At 48.8% G+C, this 21,743-nt stretch overlaps 2 protein-coding genes across 3 annotated transcripts; both read right to left on the bottom strand.

Moving 5' to 3' along the window:
- Positions 1 to 145: 145 nt before the first annotated feature.
- On the bottom strand, positions 146 to 4,393 carry ICMT (isoprenylcysteine carboxyl methyltransferase). Its single transcript, XM_026720920.2, has 5 exons — positions 4,151 to 4,393; positions 3,388 to 3,476; positions 2,479 to 2,648; positions 1,978 to 2,195; positions 146 to 1,363 (listed from the first exon to the last, which is right to left on the bottom strand). The coding sequence occupies exons 1-5, from the start codon at positions 4,361 to 4,363 to the stop codon at positions 1,181 to 1,183; spliced, it is 873 nt and encodes a 290-aa protein (XP_026576705.1). The 5' UTR covers positions 4,364 to 4,393; the 3' UTR covers positions 146 to 1,180.
- Positions 4,394 to 6,112: 1,719 nt separating this feature from the next.
- On the bottom strand, positions 6,113 to 20,994 carry GPR153 (G protein-coupled receptor 153). Of its 2 annotated transcripts, none has more exons than XM_026720917.2 (6): positions 20,772 to 20,994; positions 13,509 to 14,052; positions 12,454 to 12,883; positions 11,443 to 11,632; positions 10,543 to 10,727; positions 6,113 to 10,292 (listed from the first exon to the last, which is right to left on the bottom strand). In XM_026720917.2, the coding sequence occupies exons 2-6, from the start codon at positions 13,862 to 13,864 to the stop codon at positions 9,498 to 9,500; spliced, it is 1,956 nt and encodes a 651-aa protein (XP_026576702.1). In that variant the 5' UTR covers positions 13,865 to 14,052; positions 20,772 to 20,994; the 3' UTR covers positions 6,113 to 9,497. The 2 variants fall into 2 exon arrangements, with proteins under 2 accessions (XP_026576702.1, XP_087771102.1); XM_087914976.1 differs by lacking the exon at positions 20,772 to 20,994 and adding an exon at positions 15,064 to 16,424.
- Positions 20,995 to 21,743: the final 749 nt, after the last annotated feature.

Genomic DNA, 21,743 nt, shown 5'->3' on the forward strand with positions numbered 1-21,743 from the left:
GAGACACACAGTGGTTGTCTATTAGCAACTCTATTGCAAAGGATTGTGCTAAAATCTATCCAAGCGATAATTTTGCCAGCTTTTAAAGCCCCCACTGCCATTTCTCTCCGGATTATAAGCGCCGCAAACAGAATAACGAAAAAAAAAAGGTAATAAATTTATCTTTGGTTTGCAACCGGGACAGGAGCGTGCCATGGGAAAAGTTTGAGGAAGGAGAGCATGATGTGTTTGGTCTTTACCAATCTGTATCTGTGCAAAGTTAGAAAACAATTTTGACGCGGTCCTTTACGGAAACGAGATGTTGAAATGAACAAGCTAATGAAATTTAAACGGAAAAAAGAGAAACAGCAAGAAATCTCGAAACGCTTGGCTCAGAGAGGGGGAAAAAAGGCAAAATAATATTTAAAAAAAAAAACCAAGGAAGAAAACAGGTGTAGAAACTGACACGTATGTGAGATTTGTCATCAAAGTTTTGCATAAGTAATGGGGGGGGAGACCCCCCCCCCAAAAAAACCTTCCTTTGGCAGACCAAAATTATTGCAGGCTGGTAGAGGGGGAAAAACAAAGTGATTTTATGCTACAAGACAGCTGGATGAGAATTTTATAACCTATAAAATTAATCAGACATTTTCCAAAAGAATTTTTAAGATCAGGCTTCCAACGGCTGAGCGCGAATTTCACAACTTATAAAAAGTTAATTTATAATTATTTTTTTACAAAATATTTTAAGGTCAGGCTTCAAACAGCGTTAAGCAGCCGTAAGAAAGGCAAACGGGAAGAGATTCCGATTTTCATGATTTTCTCTTTTTGGGGGTGTGGGGTGTGTGTGTGGAGGTGATGAGGGAGGAAATATAGTCTGCGGGAAATTTTTTTTCCCTCCGCAATCTTTTGATCCAGGCTGGGAATTTGAACTCGGGGCACCACATAAGTGCCAAGCGGCAAATTTTCTCTTTTTTTAAAAAAGAAAAGAAAAGAAAATTAGACTTATGGCTGTCGGAGAACTCTAGGCAGCCCCGTAAATCCTCCATCAAAGGTGGGTTGTTGTTTTTTTAAAAAAAGAAACCTCTAGACTTTTTGGAGCCCTCTGCACGTGCTCAGAGGACTTTCCCCAGGCTTGGTGAAGGATGTGCCCCCCCTGTGCCCCCCGGTGCCCGTGTTAAGTGACGGGGTGACTCGGGCCTCAAAGTCCGACTCTGAAGCCCCGTATGAAGGGGAGTCCAGAGGGTACCTTCCTCTTATAGGCTAAATATTCCTCTCCGAAAAAGTGGATCAGGGCCCTTTCTTCCTCCTCGACCCGGTCGCGGAAAAAACGCCAGGAAACCAGGGTGTAGCCGATCAGGCAGACGGGGTTGCAGAGAAGCACCTGGGAGGGAGGAAAATGAGAGAGAGAGAGAGAGAGAAAAAAAAAATGGTTATTGGAGGGAGGGGGGATTCTCTTCCTGGTTGGCATCCTCGAGAAAACCAGCCTGACTTAGTTTAATTTAAAACTCAAGTTGGCACCCCAAGTCCAGGGCTCCCATCGCTGGAGGGTTTTAAGAGGAGCCATTTGAGTTGGGAATCGCCTCCTGCCTTAAGTGGCGGGCTGGACTAGATGGCCTCTGAGGTCCCTTCCAGCCCCACAGTCCTATGTTCTAACGTCACCTTGTAGGGGGTGACAAGCTAGGAAAGGCAGCGAGGGTTGTATTTGCACAATCTTGGAAAAAACGAGAATGCTCCATGCTCCATGGACTTCCCTTCTCAGGTGGCCACCAAAGGGGACCACGTGACTCCCGTCGTAAATACGAATCGGTCCCCAAGGGGCTGAATCTTGGTCACATGACCGTGAGGACGCTGCGATAGTCGTTAAGTGTGAAGATCGGTCGCAAGTCCCTTTTCCCCCCAGTGACCTCGTAACTTCAAACGGCCACTAAACGAACGGTTAAGTCGAGGACTGCCCGGAATGAAGGCCATTCTTTCGTTACGGCGACCTGCCCCTACCTGAGTTCCGATGCTCCAGGAGAACCACCCCACGTACGAAGGGTGCCGGCACCAGCCGTATACGCCCTGCGTCACCAGCCGGTGTGATGCCGACTTCTCGTTCTGGACGATGTGGTTGAAATTCGAGCCAGCCGTCAGCATGGCTGCCTTGCGCAGGAAGTCGCCCAGCACGACCATCAGCAGCCCAGCGGAGCTCAGCCAGCCCAACTGCTTCAGTTCTGAGAGAGAGAGAGAGAGAGAGACGGGCGTTTCACACACAAAATAGGGGTGGGTGGGCCTCGACTTGCAACAGTCGGTTCAGTGGCCGTTCAGTTACAAATAGCAGAGGAGGAGGAACTTGGTGGCAGACGTGGAAAACGCTCCATCCATCCATCCATCTGTAGCTCTCTATCATCTGTCTATCCTATCTATCTATCCCTCTATCCATCCATCCATCTATACATCTACCATCTCTCCATACCTCTCCCTCTTTCTCTAATGACCAATCCAAGCATTCCCCACCTGGGAAAATGAATTTTTCCACGGTGAACTCGACCCAGGAGGAAAGGGCGGCCATCTTGTACTCAAAGCTGTGGTTGAGCAGGAAGGAGTCCAGAGACAGGCTACGGGGGTTGTTGACCGCTGTGACCAAATATTCTGAGTAATGGAAGAGGGACAACGAACACATGTACCTACAAAAAGAGAGAGAGAGAGAGAGAGACAGAGAGACAAGCAAGGAGATGCACAATTGAGAGAAAAAAAAAACTGTTTCAAACTTCAAGAAAATCCCACCCCCCCAAACCAGCCATGTTTTGCCTGTAATGTCAACAAGAATCAACCAGCCTTTATTAAAATCTACTTTGAGTATCATGTGGGTTATTTATTTGTTTATTTATTAAATTTGTTTGCCGCCTGTCTTGTTGCAAGGCAACCCAGGGAAGTTTTGTTTAGTGTCGATTTATGAGATGTTGATGTTTCTTTTATCCAGCCACAAAAACCTGGGCGATAATAATCATTTTGTTATTGGGATGCTATTTTTCATGTTAACACACCCAGTTTCCTTGTGCTTGTAACACCAGTTTGTGGTAACAGGTAAGCGCAAACGTAATTTGCTTTTTAAATTACAGCTACGGTTACAATCCTAGACTTGAAAGGGTCCAAGAGAAAAGGACCTTAAGAGACTGTAAAATCCCAGGGCTGGAAAAGACCTTGGAGATCTTCTAATCCAGCCCCCTGCCCAAGGCCCTAGGCTGAAACATTGGGAAGGGACCTGTGAGGTCAAGAAGAGGCTGGACTGCCAATTGTTAGAAATGGTGTAGGGTCTCCCGCTTGGGCGGGGGGGGGGGTGTTGGACTGGATGACCTACAAGGTCCCTTCCAACTCTGATTCTCTGTTATCTGTCATCTAGTCCAAAACTTGGGTTATTCTTACCAGCCAAAATGTTTCCAGGAAGACTGCCTGAAGCTGAGCAGCAAGCCGCATCCGAACGCAAAGCCCAGGAAACAGGCCCGGATCGCGATCTGCAAGAAAGAGGCAGACAAGGAGGGTTAGCTGGGAGGGCAGGCAGGCTGCTATGGCACTGGTAGGGCTCCTTGGGGCAGACGGGGGTGGGAGGGACTGCAGGCAAGTGGGCTGCATTAGGTCAAAACTACGGGGCTCAAACGGAGCTTCTTCGGCCTAGCCAACTTTTGTGTGTACAGGCAGCCCTCGACTTACGACCGCCATCGAGGTCAACATTTCTGCTGCTAAGTGACACCGTTGCTAAGGACTTTGTCCCACCTTTCTGGACATAACAGTTAAGTGAACAGTTAACCATGTGACACCCAGGGACAAACTGCAGCCGTCATAAGCATGAGCCAGTTGCCAAGCATCTGTGATCACGTGACCTGCGGGGATGCCGCAATGGTTGCTAAGTGTGGAAAAATGGTCATATTTAGAAGGGACCTCCGAGGTCATCTAGCCCAAACCCCAGGGAGTTAAGCTAAACCAAAATTAACACACACACACACACACAGCCAATTTCAGTTCTGACCCTCTCTTGTGGGGGTTGCAAAGTCTGGAGTCAAAATAGCCCTCTGTACATGCTCAGGAGCCCTTCCCAACCCCCCCCCCCCACATTCCAAGGCAGAAAGCAGCTCCTAAAAGGATGCTCCTAAGCCACGCCCCCGAGGACCAGGGGGCGTGGCCTCCTCACCTGGTACATCCCGCCTGGCGCTCGGCCCCAGGCCAACAGGAGCGTCGCGTTGGCGCCGGCGACGTGAAGGGCCAAAGCGGCCCGGCCTTGGAAGCCGGCCCGGAGCAGGAGAGGCACGGCGGCCACCACGGAGCCGCCCAGCAAGAAAGCGGCCAGGCTGGTGCGCGCCTCCGCCCCGCGGAACCGTCCGGCCCTCCCCTGCTCGCCGGCCATGGCGAACGGCCCGAGGCCCGCTCAGCTCTCGCGAGACTTGCGGCGCGCGAAAAGGGGCGTGGCCGGCCCTCCTATAAATCTCGCGAGACCCCCTCCGCGTCGAGATAGGAGTAGTATGTAGAGATATGAAAAGTGTAGAGGTACCCAAGGGCTATTTCTGAGTCAATTTCCGAGCCCCTACCAGCGCTTTGAGTCCCATGGGGCTGCGCCGGCAGGCAGCACATGGGAGTTGGAGTCCTTTGGCAATTTGAAGCTCCCCTCCGTTGCATTTAACATCTTAAATTTTCTTTATATGACACTCAAAAGCAACCTCAACAAACAATTGTAAGCAAGATTATGGAGAAGATGCACAAAAAAATTGTAACCAACCGACACACTGTATGTACGTGATTGGAAGATGGTTTTATGTTTTATGTTTTGTTTGTGTATGTTTGTCCAAAAATAAAAAAATAATAATTAAAAAAGCCATCTCAGCCAGTGATTTTATTGCTCGCTGAAGCAATTTAGTGTCCGCAGTCTTTTCAGCACCACGGACAGCGACTCTCCGCTTGGGCGCACCTAGGCTCAGCTAGATGACTTTGAGGTGCCTCTTGGGCTGGGACCCAGCAGATTTTAATCACATGAGTACAATGGTCACAAGTGAGAAAATTAGTCCCAAGTCGCTTTTTTCAGTGCCGTTGTAACTTTGGACCGTCACTAAATGAGTGTTTTATTTTATAGATCGGCGATGCTCAAATGCCCCCAAATTGTCAGATGTTTCTCTCGGGCGACTTCCTTGCCCTTTTTTACCTATTCCAACATTTAGAGCAGTGCCTTTCAACCTTGTTAAGATGTCTGAACTCAGAATTCCCCAGCTTGTTATTTTATTCCTCCCATTTCCTTACAGCAGAGAGATTGCAAAGGCATCCAACAGGGACAGATGTAAAAAGCCAAGCGTTATCACCAGGGAATAAGGGGAGTTCAAGTTGACCGATCTTAAAGGTGCCAAGAAACTCTGCTCTCCACACAAATTTTGAATTAAAAGTACCCCGGCCCTCTGGAAGAAAATGAATGACCAGACGAGGCGACTTTTCTTTTTAATTTTTAATTCAACTTTTTACAGGAAGAAATCCTCAAGAGGTCCAAAAACTTAAAAAAGAGAGAAAGAGAGCACGCTACAAATAGTTTGGGAACAAAAAAACGCTGTGAAGAAAACGTGTTCTGGTTGAAAGACCAAAGTTCGCTGGGACGTGTTCTAGAAACAGGGTTATATCGAACACGGAGCAAACACCCACTTAGATACCAGAGAGGAAAAAACAGGGGTACAAAGGATCGCCCTAAAAGTTGGAAGTCGCAGAACGAATTAAAATGCTTCCAAAAGTCTGGAAATGCCACGAACCCCATTTCTCAACTTGGAAAAATAAAACAAATACAAGTATTGCCTTATGACCCCAGGAAGAGATAAAAAGATACAGTACAACAAAGGGTCCAACAGCCCCCCTCCCCGATATCCCACCCTCCTCCTGTGTAAAAGAAGGCCAAAACCTCTGGCTGGTTGGATGACCGCTGGGAATCCCAAAATGGCCAGCGTGGTTAATTTTTAAAACCCTTTTAAAAAGGCACGATATTCTTTATTGTTTTGCTTTCTTTCTTTCTTTCTTTCTTTTTTTTGCAGGGAGGTGAGATTTGAGACAGCGGGAAGGGAGCTGCCATGAAAGTTTTTAAAAATTAATTTTAAAAAATCAATTTAAAAAAATTTGCCCATTTCCCCCCCCCATCTGTTCTCAAGAGGTACTGTCCATCGTTCCTGGTGTGTTCTTGAGTTGTGCGGTTCCTTTGGGGGAGACCCTTTCATGGTGGGTTATTGTGCAAGTTAGGCTCACCCTCGTCCTCTCATGAGGACTACAAACTTGTCTAGTTTCTCAAAAAAGAAATGGAACATTTAAGCTGTTCTCTTTCGTTCACAAGATTAGTTCTGAGGATGTTTCTTCCCATCTGACAGATTTGATCATGATGGGAGGTGGGCTTATTAACAATGGCTTGTTCAAATAATCCTGGTTAAAAGTGGCAACTCCATCTTGGCTTAAGTAAACCAATTGGCTTTCTGAGTTTTTTTTGGGGGGGAGGTAAAACTTTTGAATGCACGGTGCCTGATTATATTCTGCATAGATATTACACAGCTCGCTTCCTGCTTGGAGACGCGAACAGTTTTACAACACTAGAACTGAGGAAATTGAGCTTCCATATTTAGTGGCAGTCTACCAGGATAAAGACACTAGTGGTTGTTTTCTCATCATGAATATTTGGGTTTTTTCAGGAGGATGCATCTAAATTTGATGGGTGCAGAAGAAGGGTAGGCTTCAACGTCCAGCATTCCCCAGCCAGTCATTACTCTCTTACAATCCCCTTCCACTGCAATCTCTCTGTTCTGGGAAGAGAGTGGGTGGAAAAAAACAAAACGAGAATGACTGGCCGGGGAATTCTGGGAAGTCCACCCATCTGAAATGTGCAAAATTGGGAACTATGGATCGAAAGACAAACCCGCATAAAGTTTAGATGCCATTCCAAGCTACAGAAAACAGAATTAAATTCGGTTTTTAGATCTAGCCTTATTCTGCCTTTTTTGTTTTTGCTTTTAGGGAGAGGAACAGAGGACACCAATTTTTGCATTGGTCATAATTCAAGGCTTTGGACGTTAAGCAGAGTGAAAGATAAACTAGGCCTAGAGTTATATGCTGGGGGAAGAGTGTGATTTTTTTTTTTAAAGAAAAGCCCAGAACAATAGAAATGGCACAATTTGTCTAGATTTGGCACCAACCAACACCCACTTCAGATAAAATGTGTTTTTGGAGTAGAAAAAAAATATTCTTATTGCCTTCATTTTGATTTTTTGTTTTGTAAATTCCCACTATCTACAGTTTGGGAAACTCAGCTTCCTTTTGGGGTGTCTTGAGCCCAGGAAGCAAACTATAAAAATTGTTTTGGTTTTACAATGTGTAAACTGGCTTTTTTGGGGTGGGGGTGGGATCTTCCCAAGGCCACCACAGCCTCAGCACAATTTTTTTAATAATTGGATCGCATGGAGAGATCTCCCTTCTTGTCCAAAATAGCGAACTATCCCTGAACTGATAGGTGAGGGCACTTGTTGTGAACGCTCGGTAAAAGTCCAGAAAAGTTGCGTGCTCCCAACCATAGAGAGAGGAAGAAAGAGGGGCACTTTCACTTTTTAGCACAACTAGGACGTTTGGGGGGGGGGCAGGTGGCCCCTTAAAATCAGGACAGCATACAAATGAAATTAAAAGGCGAAAGTTTCCTGTAATATTAGCAGCCGCTGCTCTCTACTCTCCCTTTCTCTCCGGGCCCTCATTTCCTCCCCATCCCACTTATTTTCAAATCAAAGAACATGCAAATATCTACCTGGATTCGGGCAGAAAAATCCATTCCCTTGGCCTGCACTGAACTGACCAGGTGTTAAAAACATCTGGTGTTAAAACATCTGGTGGGGGGGAGAGGATGGGGTTTCCTGCATGTCCCAGCGCAGGAACCCCTGAGAAGGGGCAGGGCGGGTGTGAGACGGGGAAAAACTCTGTTCCACAACGCAGGAGAAAAAGTAAACGTTGTGTCCCCTAGTATACAGTAATAAGGGAGTTTAACAGCCCTAAAACGTTCCCCTCAAAGCTGGATCTGTTGGGATCCAAGCATTCTCCCCCCGCCCCCACCCCATATCCCATTATCTGGGGCAGCAACCCCACTGGTTATGGGTCAGAGCAACGCCTCCTGCAGGGATTGCGCTGGTTGTGGAATTGCTTGAGTGGGATGCTGCAAAAGGAAAGCTGCAATTCTCTGTACAATCTTTTCCCTCCTCGTCTGTTTCCGCATCCTGCAGGCCACCCTCGGGAGGTTATGGGGCCGTGGCTGGCTCTGTGCAGGATGTGGGGTGAGGCTTTGGCACTGAACAGGAGGTCGGGTGGCTGCTAGGGGGCTGGGGAATGAGCCCAAAGGGATTTTTTCCTGGATCAGACTGAAAATTTTGCTCCTGAGAGGAGAGAAACCTTCAACCTTGTTAGCAAACAATCAGAGTTTGTCCCAGTCCCAACGCTGACGCTATTCCGGAATAACGGACTACATGCATGCAACATTATTCCAGAATAACGGACCACATGCATGCAACACTATTCCAGAATAATTGACCACATCAATGCGACACTATTCTGGAATAACGGACGCCATGCCTGTGACATTATTCTGGAATAACAGACCGTGTGCATGCAACCCTTCTGGAATAACGGACCCCTTGCAGGTGACGCTATTTTGGAAGAATGGACCCCACGCGCATCTCAACCCCCCCCACCCCCTCATTGCCCGTAAAGAGGGTCCCTTGGAATGGAGAGCAAGGACTGAAAAACTTGGGGGCGTGTACCCTGCCCAGCCTTTTCCTTAAAGGGGACCTGGGCTCTTTTGGGCAACAACTTCCTCCCACGGCCGTGCGCCAAGAGAGAAGGATCAGTACCCAAAGACATGCACATTTAACATCTACCTAGAAAAGTTCTTGGAGGACATGTGAGAGGATTAGAAAAATGAACCAAACCAAAAAGTCCGTCGTTTTGGGACGAGCTGTGGGGGTTCTTGCAGTAGAAAAGGAAGAGAGGAGAGCGTTACCCTCCCTTGCCCCGAGCTGAGATACGACCCGTCTGGATTCGAAGTGCTTTGCTTACACGGTTGCTCTCCAAAACATCTTGCTTAATGTCTCTCTCTCTCTCTCTCCTGCTTGTGGCAACCTGGACGAGATACAAGATAAAGGTTCTTTGGTGCTTTGTCCAGTTCCCGTTTACCAAATCCAGACCGCAACCGGAGGGCATCCCGTTGAGCGAGAAACAAATCTGGAAACTGAACGGCAGCCAACTCGCCATGGGACAACTCAACAAATACAAAAGTTAATTTCGACGGATTCGTGGCCCATAATAACAAAAGAAAGTCATTGCAGAAATACGGGAGTTACAAAAATTTCAACAAAAACATGGCTGCCGATCACAAAGTAACAGAGCGATAGGTCTGACGCCTTGTTGAATTGTCCTGAGTTGTCCCACGATGAGTTGGCCACAACGGGTTGTCCTAGACTGCCTGGAAGATCCGCGTACGAAGCAATCCCGGGAACCTACGAGGCCGAGCTGATCGAATCCGAGTGGAACGTGACGTATCCCGAGGAGGCTGAGGGCGAGCTCAAGAAACTGCTCGTACTCCCCTTGCTCCCGTTTTTCTGCAGGTTGTCTTGGCCTCTCCAAGAAGGGCTCAGCCCCGTTCGGAAACATTCGGTCTTGGAGCAGCTCCTGATCATCGGACAGTCCTCCGTGCCGGGACTCTCGCAGAGTTCGACGTGAATCTGTTTGTGGCAAGGCGTGTCCAAGCTCCCTTTGGGGAAAAGGATCCGAGAGTCCTCCTGGGCCGGGAGAAGGACCGGTACTGCCAGAGAACTCCCTCGTCCTTGGACTGAGATGCTTCGCAAGACTTGAGGCTCTCGTTCGAAAGTTGTCAGAGGGAAGTCTCGGAGAACCGTGGCGGTCGAACGGCGTGGAAAGGCATCTGGGAGGAGAGAGACAGAGGCCGAGCGCACCGGCGGTCTCCTCAGGGTAGGGCTGGGAACGGGCTCCTCCGCGAAATCCTCTTTGCTGAAGCACTTGTAGCCTCCCTGCTGGTGGAGGTCTTCGCAGGAGAAGGGCTTGAGGGATAACGGGCTCTCGGCCGACTTCCGGCGCTTCCGGTGGGGACGCCGTTCCTCCTGGTAGGATAGGACGCTGGTCCTCCGCCGGTCATAGCGAGGCTGAGGGAGGAGCAGGCTTGCCAGTTCGGCAGTGATGTCCTCTCCTGCCACCCAGTGCTGAAAGTAGGCCGAAATCTGGCTGGTGGTCCAAATCTCAGTTTCATCGTGCGAGAAACGCCTGGTCGGAGGGACCTGCAGGAGAGCAAGAAAACCCATCATTTGGGAAATGCACCCTGCGACAGCAAGTGAGCAGGTAGCTTAAGAGTGGGACTCCCTCAGTATACCTTAGATAAAATACACCGGAAATCAATAACAGGGTGAGGACTGTTTGCCTGCTGGAAATTTGGATCCAACCTCGTGGGAATGGGCTTCCTTTTTACACACTAGAGAAACGAGAACGGCCAAACCCTGGTCCCATCGTTCCCGAGGCCAGCCTGCTCACCTGGAGATACTGCATTTTGTCCTCTGGGACGGGCTTCGCGGCGTAGACCTGAGGGATCCCTCGCTCCAGGGCCGACAGGTCATAGCTGGTGATCTGGTCCACCGTGAGCACGTCGCCCGAGAGGCTGTCGGGAAAGGTTGGCGAGTACATCGCGTCCGTGGAGACCGGCCGGTCCAAGTTGGTCTCTTTGGTTCCCAAGGTAGACAAGAGAGGGCAGGGGATAAACAGGGGGAGAGTCAGGGTCTTCCCAGTTCCCGCGACGAGAACTTTGGCAAGTTCTGAAAGTACAATTCTTCCGCCGTTGCCCTTACAGCCGAAGAAACTAGGGAGGGTCCCTTTGTCAACTCGTAAAATATTTCGATTGTCTTTTTAGAGGGAGGGGGGAAAGAGCAGTGCGGCAGCTCGCAAACCGGAAGTGCATTCCATAAATGTTTTTAAAGATAGTTTCTAGGTGACCGAAGTTTCTGCCATGCAAAATTCTAACCAGAGAGCATGACTGATGACTCTGGGCTATGGATGGGTCTCATTGGAGAATATGATTTATGAGACACCCAGGAGTTGGGGGGGAAACCAGGGTCAAGAGTGACAATGAATGATGTGTCTCAGAGCTGGCTGCACCCAGGCAGTGCCAGCATGTTAACTCCCAATAAATCCTTTGGAAGTTTTGGAAGTTTGGCTCGAGACTCCTGATTTAAATAGGGGTTACTGCCAGAATCCTGCCACCCTTCTCTTTATCTACCTGTTATGCCGCTGAGGGCTACATGGTCTCTTATCTAATCGTTCCATCGGCCGTGTCCCTTTTCCCCGTCTCCAAAGCAGGGAGCACGTGTACTGAAGTGTAGTCAAAGTACCCCACCTGTACTTGAGGTACCCCACCCCCTGGGAATGGCACCTGCTCACCTTCTCCACCGTCGTCGTTGGACATGATGGCCACGCACTTCTCCCAGACCGAGCGGACGTCGGCCCGGTAGCGATCGCAGGCCCAAAGGAACAAGGGCAGGAGAAGGGATTGGGCCACGGAGCACCAGAGGATGCACAGGATCATCCAGTCGTAGGCCACGTCCGACTTCAGGCTGGCAAAACTCACCACCTGAACGGGAGAGGCGTGGCACTAAGGCAGGGCCCCCCAAAACGTGGCCACTTTAAGACTTGTGGACTTCAACTCCCAATTCTGGCAGTTGAAGCCCACAAGTCTTAAAGTGGCCAAGTTTGGAGACCTCTGGACTAAGGGAAGCAAACTTCTAATCCATTCTAATAAGACAGGCTGAAATGATGAATCAATTATCAATTCTAATTTCCTTTCTCCCTCCCTCCCTTCCCCTCCCCTTCTATTTCCTCCCCTTTCTTATTTTTTTATAAACACTTCAAGGTCCAAATATACCTAATACTCTTTCCTCCTCCTCTTTTACACACAACAACAACCCCGCCAGGTGGGCTGGCTGAGAGAGTAACTGGCCCAAGGGGACCCAGCTGGCTTTTATCCAAAATCCACTGCAATTGAATCAATCTAAACAATAAGGGAGGCTATAAATTTTGCCTCTGTCATCTATCATCTCTCTCTCGTCTATCTGTGTCCATCCATCCATCATCTCTCTCCCTCACATCTCTCTTTCTGTCTATCCCTCCCTCCATATCTATCTATCTATCATCTATCTATCTATCTATCTATCTATCTATCTATCTATCTATCTATCTATCTATCATCTCTCTCTCTCCTCTGTCTCTATCTATGTCTATCCCTCTATCTCTCCCACTATCCATCTATTCTGTGCCTCTTTGGCAGGAGACACCAGATTCTCCTCCAATGTCTCTGCTTGGGGCCACCAACACCTCCGTCCAAATGACCCCACCCTAAGTGGGACTGTTGCCAGCAACCACAAGCCCCCCCCACTCCTGCCCCACCAACGTTACCAAGACAGGAAACCCCATCAGGAAATCGTAGAGGAAAACGATGCCGGTGATCAGGTATGTGATCTGGAGAGAAGTCTTGATGGGTTCCGATCCGTCGATGGAGGAGCGGCGCTTGCCCTGGGCGTCCTCCACCACGATGGTGGGCACGTTGAACTTGTTCTTGTCCAGGGTGTTGCCCGCTTGGATGGAGAAGGTCTGGAAGAGGGCGATGGCCACGCAGACCACCCCCATGGCCACGCTGCCGCTGATGAGGAGCAGGAAGCAGACGCCAAAGCCGAGACCGATTTCCGTGACGATGAAACGGCAGTCGCTGGCGTAGAACCTCTCGGTGGTGTCGTGCCAGCCCACAGCGGGCAGCGTGGAGAGGATGAAGGAGACCATCCAGATGCCCATCACCGTGTGGACCGCTTGCTTCTTGGTATTGCTCAATCTGCAGGAAGGGAAAAGAGCCCCCGCCCCGCTAAGATTGGACGGGATTCCCTATCCGTTAGGTCAGGGGTCTCCACACTTGGCCCCTTCTGCTAGAACTGCTTGATGATAACGGATTCCTTTTGATGTGCATCCCTGCTTACTCTCTTGTGGTCCCCTCCTCTGCAATCGCTCCAGCATAGCTGCCTAAGGAATTCAGGGAGTCCGATGGATGGATGAATGGACGAATAGATGGATGAATGGAGAAATGGATGGATGAATAGATAGGTGATGGGTCAAATAAATGAATGGATGGACAGATGAAAGGATGGAGGAACAGATGGGTAGACAGATATATAGATGGATGGGTGAATGGACAGATGATGGATGGATGGACAGACGGATGAAGATTTGAAGAGCTGGATGGACGAAGAGATGGATAGGCAGATGAATGGATGGATAGGTGGATGGAGAGATGAATGCATAGATCATGGATCAATGAATGGCTAGATGATGGATTGGAGGAGAGATTGATCTGGGAAAGATTCATCTACCTAACCCCTTGGATCCACACCCCACCGTTTCCTTCAGGAGCTGAAGGGGGCCTCCTCAGCATTTCTCCCCCCCTCCCACCCCCGAGCTCCCACCTGTAGTTAACTGGCCAACGGACCATCCACATCCGGTGATAGGAGAGCGAGGTGACGGAGAAACAGGTGGCCAACGTCAAGGTGTAGAAGGTAGAGACGAAGACTTTGCAGAGGCCCTCGTTCCACTCGTAGTCCGAGTGCCGCTGGCGCAGCTGGATGACCGAGTACATGGTGATGGGCACGGAGATGTTGAGGATGTGGGTCCCTGCCAGGGTGCAGATGAGGAACTCCAGCGGCTTCCATTTCTTCTGCTTGGCGCTGACGCTCAGGATGCCCCAAGCGTTGGCCAGCACCGCCAAGCCCGAGCAGACCAGCCAGGCCACCGCGTTGTTCTGCAGGCTCCGTTCGTGGTTCATGGTGGAGGGCAGTGCGCCCGCCAGCCGGGGAGGAGGCCAGGTGAGGATGGCGAACCAGGAAAGGGGCGGGCAGGGGAGGCATCCTATCAGAGAGGCAGCGCCATCAGGGGTGGGTCAGAGGAGGCGGCGCCCCCCACCTGCGCACCGACAAGCCGGGGTCGATGGACGTCGTGTGGTGGCCCATGTTTCTGGAACGGAAGAACCGTCCAATACAATTCAATTCAATCATTTAATAAATTTAACGATTTAACTTAACTAATTTAATTAATTTAAATTTTATTCCATTGCATTGTATTTTGTTTTATTATTGTATTTTTCATTATTTTATTGTTTATAAGTTTATAAGTTTTATATGTTTATAAGTTTATAAGTTTTATTGTTTTGTTTTATTTTTTAAATTTATTTCTTGAAAAACATGGGCAATCCCAGAAGCTCTGAGTTTTCCTGGTCTCTTTTCTTGGTTTCTTCCAGGCAGGTTTTGCCCTCCAAGCTGCAAATCCATCTTTTCGCTCTCACCCCTTCCAAACACCCATGTCATTTTATTTTTATTTATTCAATTCTTGTTTATTAAATTAACATTCTCGTGGTTTCTGCATTTCTGCCTGGCCTCTTGGCTTGGGAAAAATTATGTATTTATTATTTATGTATTGTTTATTATTAAATTTATTAAAAGAAGCGGACAATCCAAGAAGCTGCCGCAGTTTTCCTCTCCCGTCACCATCGCTTCTTCCTTGGGTGCTGTGAACCTTCAAGACACAAATCAATCTTTTTGCTTCCCGTCTCCAAACACGGGGGTAATTTTTATATATTTACATGTAAATTACATATAAATTACATATAATATGGTAATATGATATAGTGTAGTATAGTATCGTAGTATAATGCAAAATAATATAGTATAATACAATACAATATAGTAATATAATATAGTAGTATAGTATTGTCAGTGTAATGCAATATAATACAATGTAATGTAGTATAGTATAGTATAATGTATATATATATATATATATATATATATATATATATATATATATATATACACACACATACATACACACACACAATATGATAGATAGATAGATATACTTCATATAGATATAGACAGATAGAGATGGATAGATATAGAGATAGAGATAGATGGATAATATAGATAGCTGGATAGATAGATACAGATATATATCTTATTCACTAAATACCATTTCTGATCGTTTCTGCATTTTTGCCTTGCCTTCTCAACCTGGGGGATAAACAGGGAAATCTCTTCCAACCTCCGAAGAAATATTTCTTGCCCTCCTCCAATTTAATGTTTCATCTGCCACGTTTCCGGCAGCTGTAACTGAGGCTAACTAAAAATGTCGTTATTTCCTTTCCTTTTTTTTTCCTTAAAAAAAATAAAAGCGGTGCATTTCCCAAAAACGGAGGGGAAAATAAAATAAAATAAAATAAAATAAAAGCAAGCCACAGCCCGAAGGCTTTTATTCTTCCTGGCTTGGCTGGGCTTTGGGGCTGCAGCGGCTTCCAAGCAAAACAACAAAGCAAATTCTCCAAGGAATTTGTGGAGAGAAACGGCCAGAAATAGAAGCTGCTCTTCTCAGATATCACGTTTATTCTCTCCGCTTCTTGGGTTTTTTTTTTTTTTAAAAAACATTCCTCCCCACAATTTTGCATGCAGATAGTCCTCAATTTACGACCACAATGGGAGCCAGAAGTAAGCCATTAAACGAGTTGCCGCCGATTTCACAAATTTGTCTGTGGTGGTTGTAATGTGAACCGCCCTGGTTGTTAAACGAATCATGCAGTTGTTGAACAAACGCCAGCTTACCCCCCTTTGCTTGTCAGAGCCCCCCCTTGGTGGGGGGTCACAAATCACATGACCCCCGGGATAAATTTATGCCGGTAGCCAAAGTGTCCTCATTTGGATTGCATGACTGCCGGGGACGCTACGTCATAAGTGCGAGGACCTGTTACAGGCCACTTTCCCCGCCCAGTGACAGAGGATTTAAGGACAGCCTTAGAGAATACAAGTGGTCCTCAAATTGCAGCCGTTCATTTAATGATGCTCCAAAGATACAACGGCACTGGGGAAAAAAAGGGGCTTGGGACCGTGTTTTTTCATACTTACGACCGTGATAGAAATCCAAACACTTGGCCGCCGGTTCCTATTTAAGTGAGATCCCTGTTAAGTTAGGAAAACGGTCATTAAGCGAGTCTGGCTCCTCCATGGACCAAAGTGGATTGTGTGACCCCAGGACAATGCGACCCATCACAACTCAGAGTCAGTGGCCGAGTGTCTGAATTTTGATCATGTGCAACAGTCATAAGTGTGAAAAATGCTCCTCAATTCCTTTTTTTTTTTGAATAGTCACTAAGTGAACTCTTTGTAAGTCGGGGACCACCTGTATTTTTTAAAAAAATCTGATTTTTTTGAAATGAAACCACAACGGGGCAATGTTGTTCCACGGATTGTTTGCTGAATTTTAGGTGCCTTTTCGATAAAAAGTTCATGGCGCGACAACGGAGAAAAATGATTATTTTTGAAGAATTATTATTTTCCAAGGCAAAGACGAGACCCCCACCCCCACCCCCAAAAAATTCCTTTTAGCAAAGGAAAATCATCCCCCCCACCTCCCAATTTACTCCCATCAATTTTCACCCTTTAAAGGAAAAAAAAATCTGCTTTCCATTTTTAAACAAATGTCAGGATTGGCCTTAACTGAGGTGTCTCTCTCTCTCTCTCTCTCTCTCTCTCTCTCTCTCTCTCTCTCTCTCTCTCTCTCTCTCTCTCTCTCTTTTTTTTAAAGGAAACATTAAATCAGACCAAGGCAGAATATTAGCACATCCTGGCAGGTTGGTTTTAATCCCAGTTTCCTGAACAAGCCATAATGACTTTGTTCTGTAAAAATGACTTTTTACTACAAGCCGCAATAAATGAAAAGCCGTGCAACCTTTTCGGGGATTTATTTCCAAATAGATAAAAGCAGCGGTAGATTTAACTTCCATTCAGATTAAATTTTAATTTGCGTTCCGTATAATTAATAGCCTTACGCCCTGTGCCGCATTTACTGATTTGGGGTCTGTGCCAGAATGTAATCTCTGGTTTAGGAATAATAGCCTGCGAGGAAGCAGCCAGCCCCCCGTTCAAATCCTCCCCCTAAAATCAATCTATCTATCTATCTATCTATCTATCTATCTATCTATCTATCTATCTATCTATCTATCTATCGTCCATCATTGTTACGCATCTCTGTTATCTCTCTCGCCTACCTACCTATCATCCATCCATCGTCTTTATCAATTCTAACCCCTATTATCTTTCTCTCCTCTTTCTTTCTCTCCATCTTGTTTCTCTCTCTCAGAAACAAATCTGTTCTATCTGTATCATCTTTTTCTCCTCTTTCCATCTTCTATCACTATCTCTCTCCCTCTCATCTCTCTCTCTCTCTCTCTCTCTCTATCTTTCTCTCATCTGTCTCTGTCCTTCCATCCATCCATCCATCCATTCACCCATCCGTCCTCTCTCCATCTCTACCTCTTTCTCTCTCATTCCATCTCTTCCTCTCTCCCTCTCCCTATCTCTCCATTTCTTCATCTCTCTCTCTTTCTCTCATTCCATCTCTCTTTCTCTCTCCTTCTCTCTCTCGGGGGGCAGCCTCGCAGAGCATCCGTGTAAAAAGCCGGCAGCTTCAGCAGCGTCGGGAGAGAAGTGTCAAAAAAATACGACAGAAGTTGGTTTAAGATTTAATTGGGAGCGACAACTAAGCCAGCTCCGTTTTTTCGGCTGGCACAGCCATTTTAAGGCACGGGTGAAGATCTTCCCCACGGTTTATTAGCCCAGTGGGTTGAAAACAGCTGGAGCGAAATTGCTCAGATGTGGGTGGACTCGGCAGGAGGAAGAGCCCTGCTCCAACCGGGAAAATAAATAACTTTTTTTTAAAAAAGGGACTGTATTTTTGACTTTAAGTACAGCAATATAGATAATCCTCGACTTACGACCAAAAACCAAGGGCAGAATTGCCACTGCTAAGCAAGGCGGTGGCTCAGGGAGTCAGGCCCCATTTGATGGCTTTTCTCTCTTTTTGAAGTCATTTTTATCTGGGCCGTCAACGGTCGCTAAACGAGAGGTTGCCTGTTGCCTGCACTCAAAGGCACATTTTTTAAAAGCGTGGATAGAAAGTCGTAAGTCCCCTTTTCCAGTGCCGCTGTAACGTTTGGACGGTCGCTAAACGAATGTTTGTAAGTGGAAGACTACCTGTTATTTTAAAAAATGGAACGCTTGAGGACTAGTTTCCTTTTTAACAAAAGAAACGCTTCCAAACTGCTTCGCGCAAAAGCCCTGCAAAATTGTACTCCCCCTCCCCTCGCCAAGGAGGCTCACCCAACGCACCTGCCTCTAAGCCCAGGTTAAGCTGCACACAAAGACAAGCTGACAGCAAGGGTCAGGCTAGACGACCTCTGGGGACATGCTTCGGGGGAAAAATGGTGTGAATAAAGCCCTTTTTAATTTGTACACAATTTCTCTTGCCTAGGCTACCCTTCCCTGGTCTGGCTGCAAATTCGGGGTGCAAACAACCTGGGAGAAGACTGGATTGAGCTCCTAAAAACGCGAATTATGACCACTTATTGGACGGTCGCAAGAGGGGATCGCATGACCCCAGGGACACTGCGACCATCGTAAATACAAGTCAGCTGCCCTTAATTTGTCTTGAAATGTGGGGAGGCACTAGGATGGTTTATAATCGCCCAATGAAAAATGTATTGTTTCAGGTAATGCTGTAGTTACAACAGTTCGTTCAGTGACCACTTCGAAGTTAGGATGAAACTGGAGGAAAAAAAAGTGATTTAGAACCAGTCCTCACAATTACAACCGTTGCCAGGGTCACGAGATCAGCATTCAGACTCTCGGCTTCAGATTTATGAGGAGAGTCACGCGATTCCCCTTTAGTGACCGCCTGGTCAACCAAGTTAGCAGGGAAGCCCAATTCGCTTAACAACAGCCATGATTCACTTGCAAAAATGGTTGTACAAAGGGGCAAAACTCATTTAACAACCATCTTGCTTAACAACAGGAATTTCGGGCTCAATTGAGGGGTTGCACGTTGAGGACTGCCTGTGATTCATCTCAACGACTTGCTTCACCAAAAGACGCTAAATGAATACAGGCAGTCCTCGACTTGCAATGATTCATTTAGTGACCATTTGAAGTTACAACGCCCCCAAAAAAGCGACAGGATCGTTTTTCACACTTTACGACTGTTGCAGCCTCCCTCACAATAACGCGATCAGAAATTCGGACGCTCGGCTACCGACTCGTATTTACGACAGTCGCAGTGCCCTGGGGGTCCCCTTTGGAGACCTTGTGACGAGCAAAAAGCCCGATTCATTTAACAACCGTGTTGGCCACTTAACGGCTGCAGGCGGTTCACTTAACAACCAGAGCAAGAAAAGTCATAAAACGAGGCCAAGCAAAACTCACTCAAGTCTCGCATAATAACAGACATTGTCGGGGTCGTAAGTCTAGTCCTACCTTCCAGAATAAAACGTGCAGAACGTGCTTTGTTTTTTAAAAAAGGAGGAAAAAAAGGGAAATAAAAAAATATTCCACAGAAAATTTGGACTTGGTTTGAAAGCCACGGACGGAAGGGTGGGGGGGACCAAATCCCAGCCCCCTCCCCTTAAAACTGCTCTGCTCACCCCAAAAGCCTATTTTACTATCTGAAAACAAAGGGGAGATTCTCTCCGCGCCCCCCCCTCAAAACCCCCTCTGCTAACAGGTCTGGCGAATCGTCCCCAAGTAGGAGCAGTCTATCTGCCTGCCCACAGCTGCTACGGAAGGCTGCCCAGCCACTAAATCTAAGCCTGAAAATCTAAACCGCTGCATCTAAAAGAGGGGTTGGGGTTGGGGGGAACCCCAGGAGTTTCTCAAAATATTGGGGTCCTCGAGTGTCCCAAATAATCCAGCTGTGATTTGATGGGAGTGGGCGCCTCTTTCTCTCTCTCTCTCTCCATATTGGGCGCATTGGACATTAAAAGGGAGAAATGTTTTAAAAAGTGGGTTGGTTTGACATGGGGGAGGACTCCCCTGAAAGGGTCTGGGGGGCTCCTGGGGGTCCCCAGCCCCCCAAACCTCGCCCTGGGTCCCATCACTGCTGCATCCCGACACAATCCGATTAAAGGAGGCTGCCTATTCCCCCTTTCTCCAATGCTCCATGAAACCCCCCAACCCGGATCCCCCTCCCTGGATGAAACCTCCAGCGGTTGCACTGGCTCTACTCCGGACCCCATGCGCCACGTCCGCACCCAGCGCCCCTCCCCACCCCAAAAGCTGCCTTGCAAAACCCTCGCTGAGCCTCTCCCCGCAGAGATGCAAAGGGGAAGAGGGCTTGGAAAGGGGGCGGGGCCCGGACGCCCCCTCCCCGTTTCGTGAGGGGGGGTCGCCTCGTCCACACCCCCTCCGTGGAGCAGAGGCGCCCCCTCAGCCCCGATCCAAAGCTTTATGTAAGAGAAGCTGCAGCGGAATTTCGCAGGCGAGGATTGGACCCCCTCCCCTTCACCATTGCAGCCCCGGGAGGGCAGCCTCCCCTCCCTCAGGGGAGGGGAAGGGGCCCCACCGAGTGCATTTGGGGAGGGGTGAGCCCCTCCCAAGAGGGCGGGAGGGGACGAACTTCAAGAGAGAAGCTGCATGGGGAGCGGAGAGGGAAGCGCTTGTTTGCAACCTGCTGGGGCGGAGCGCGCTTGGCGCCCCCCCCCCAGCTGCAGAGGGGGGGCTCCCGGTTGGGAGATGACGTGGGGGGGATCCCCGATGGGGAGGGCGGGGAGGGAGGGGCGAGCTGTTGCCGCCCTGCCGGGGGAGGGGAGAAAGAGCGCCGCGGTGGCGCCCGCGGGCGCCCCGGCCGCGGAGACTCACCTGGGCGAAGGTGCGCTCCGGTGCCTCCGTCCCGCCGGCTCCAGCGCCGCTGCCTGCGATCCTGGCCGCCTTGGCCGGGGCTGGGCGGGTCCGGGGCGGGGCAGCGCATGCTTTTGCGGCTCCCCTCCCCTCCCCCGGGAGAGAGGCCAGCCCCTCCCGCAGGAAGGAGACCCTCCGCCCGCTGGAGGGAAGCTGGGCTGCGGGTCTCGCGAGGGAGGGGGCGCTTGGAAGAGGCGCCCTCGCCCGCCCACCGCCCCGGCCCTCCGGGACCTGGGGAGGGGAGGGCGCGGGTGGCCCCTCCCCGCTTGAGGAAGGCGGGGAGAGGAACGGCTGGCGAGGGTGAAGGACCGCGGCTCTCATCGTCCGCAGCCGCGATGGCGGGGGGAGCCCGTCCTCCAAGGGGGGCTCTTGTAGACCTGCAACCTAATCCTTCAAAGGAAAGAAGGAATGGGGCTTCTCCTCCGTTCTCTCCCTTCTTTCCTCCCTCCTTCTCTCGCTTTCCTTCCTTCCTCCCTTACTTCTTATTCCTCCCTCCCTCTTTCCGTTCCATTTCTGTCCTTTCCATTCCTTTCCAGCCCTCTTCCTCCTTCCTTATTTTTTCCTTTCCTTCCCTCTTCCTTTCCTTTCCTTCTCTTCCCTCCCTTCTTCCTCCTTCCCTTTCTTCATCTCTTCCTCCCCTCCCCTCCTTTTGCCCACTGCCTGGAGCCCCTGCTGCCCTTGCCATAAAGTTGAGCCAGTCGCCAAGTGCCCGAATTCTGGCCACGTGACCAAGGGCGATGCCGAAACCCTTGCGTGGAAAAACAAAATAATGGTCCCAAGTCACTTTTTTTTTTTTCAGGGCCGCCGTAACCGGGATGGGATGGGTCTGCTGCTGGAGCCGGGGTTTGGACTAGAAGACCTCTGAGGTTCCCTTCCAGCCCTGGGGTTCTACCCTGGTGCAAACTGGGGAAAGAGGATAACAGTTGGGGGCCT

This window comes from Pseudonaja textilis, chromosome 18 (genome assembly GCF_049901715.1).
Source record: "Pseudonaja textilis isolate UNSWEBS1 chromosome 18, rPseTex1.2, whole genome shotgun sequence".
Lineage (NCBI taxonomy): Eukaryota > Metazoa > Chordata > Lepidosauria > Squamata > Elapidae > Pseudonaja > Pseudonaja textilis.

Coding starts and splice junctions, on each gene's coding strand:
- ICMT (XM_026720920.2), bottom strand. CDS start 4,363: ATGGCCGGCGAGCAGGGGAGGGCCGGACGGTTCCGCGGGGCGGAGGCG. Junction 2,649..3,387: donor TCCTGGAAACATTTTGGCTG/GTAAGAATAACC, acceptor CTCTTTTTGTAG/GTACATGTGTTCGTTGTCCC. Junction 2,196..2,478: donor GGAAAAATTCATTTTCCCAG/GTGGGGAATGCT, acceptor TCTCTCTCTCAG/AACTGAAGCAGTTGGGCTGG.
- GPR153 (XM_026720917.2), bottom strand. CDS start 13,864: ATGAACCACGAACGGAGCCTGCAGAACAACGCGGTGGCCTGGCTGGTC. Junction 10,728..11,442: donor CAACGACGACGGTGGAGAAG/GTGAGCAGGTGC, acceptor TGGGAACCAAAG/AGACCAACTTGGACCGGCCG. Junction 10,293..10,542: donor ACAAAATGCAGTATCTCCAG/GTGAGCAGGCTG, acceptor GCTCTCCTGCAG/GTCCCTCCGACCAGGCGTTT.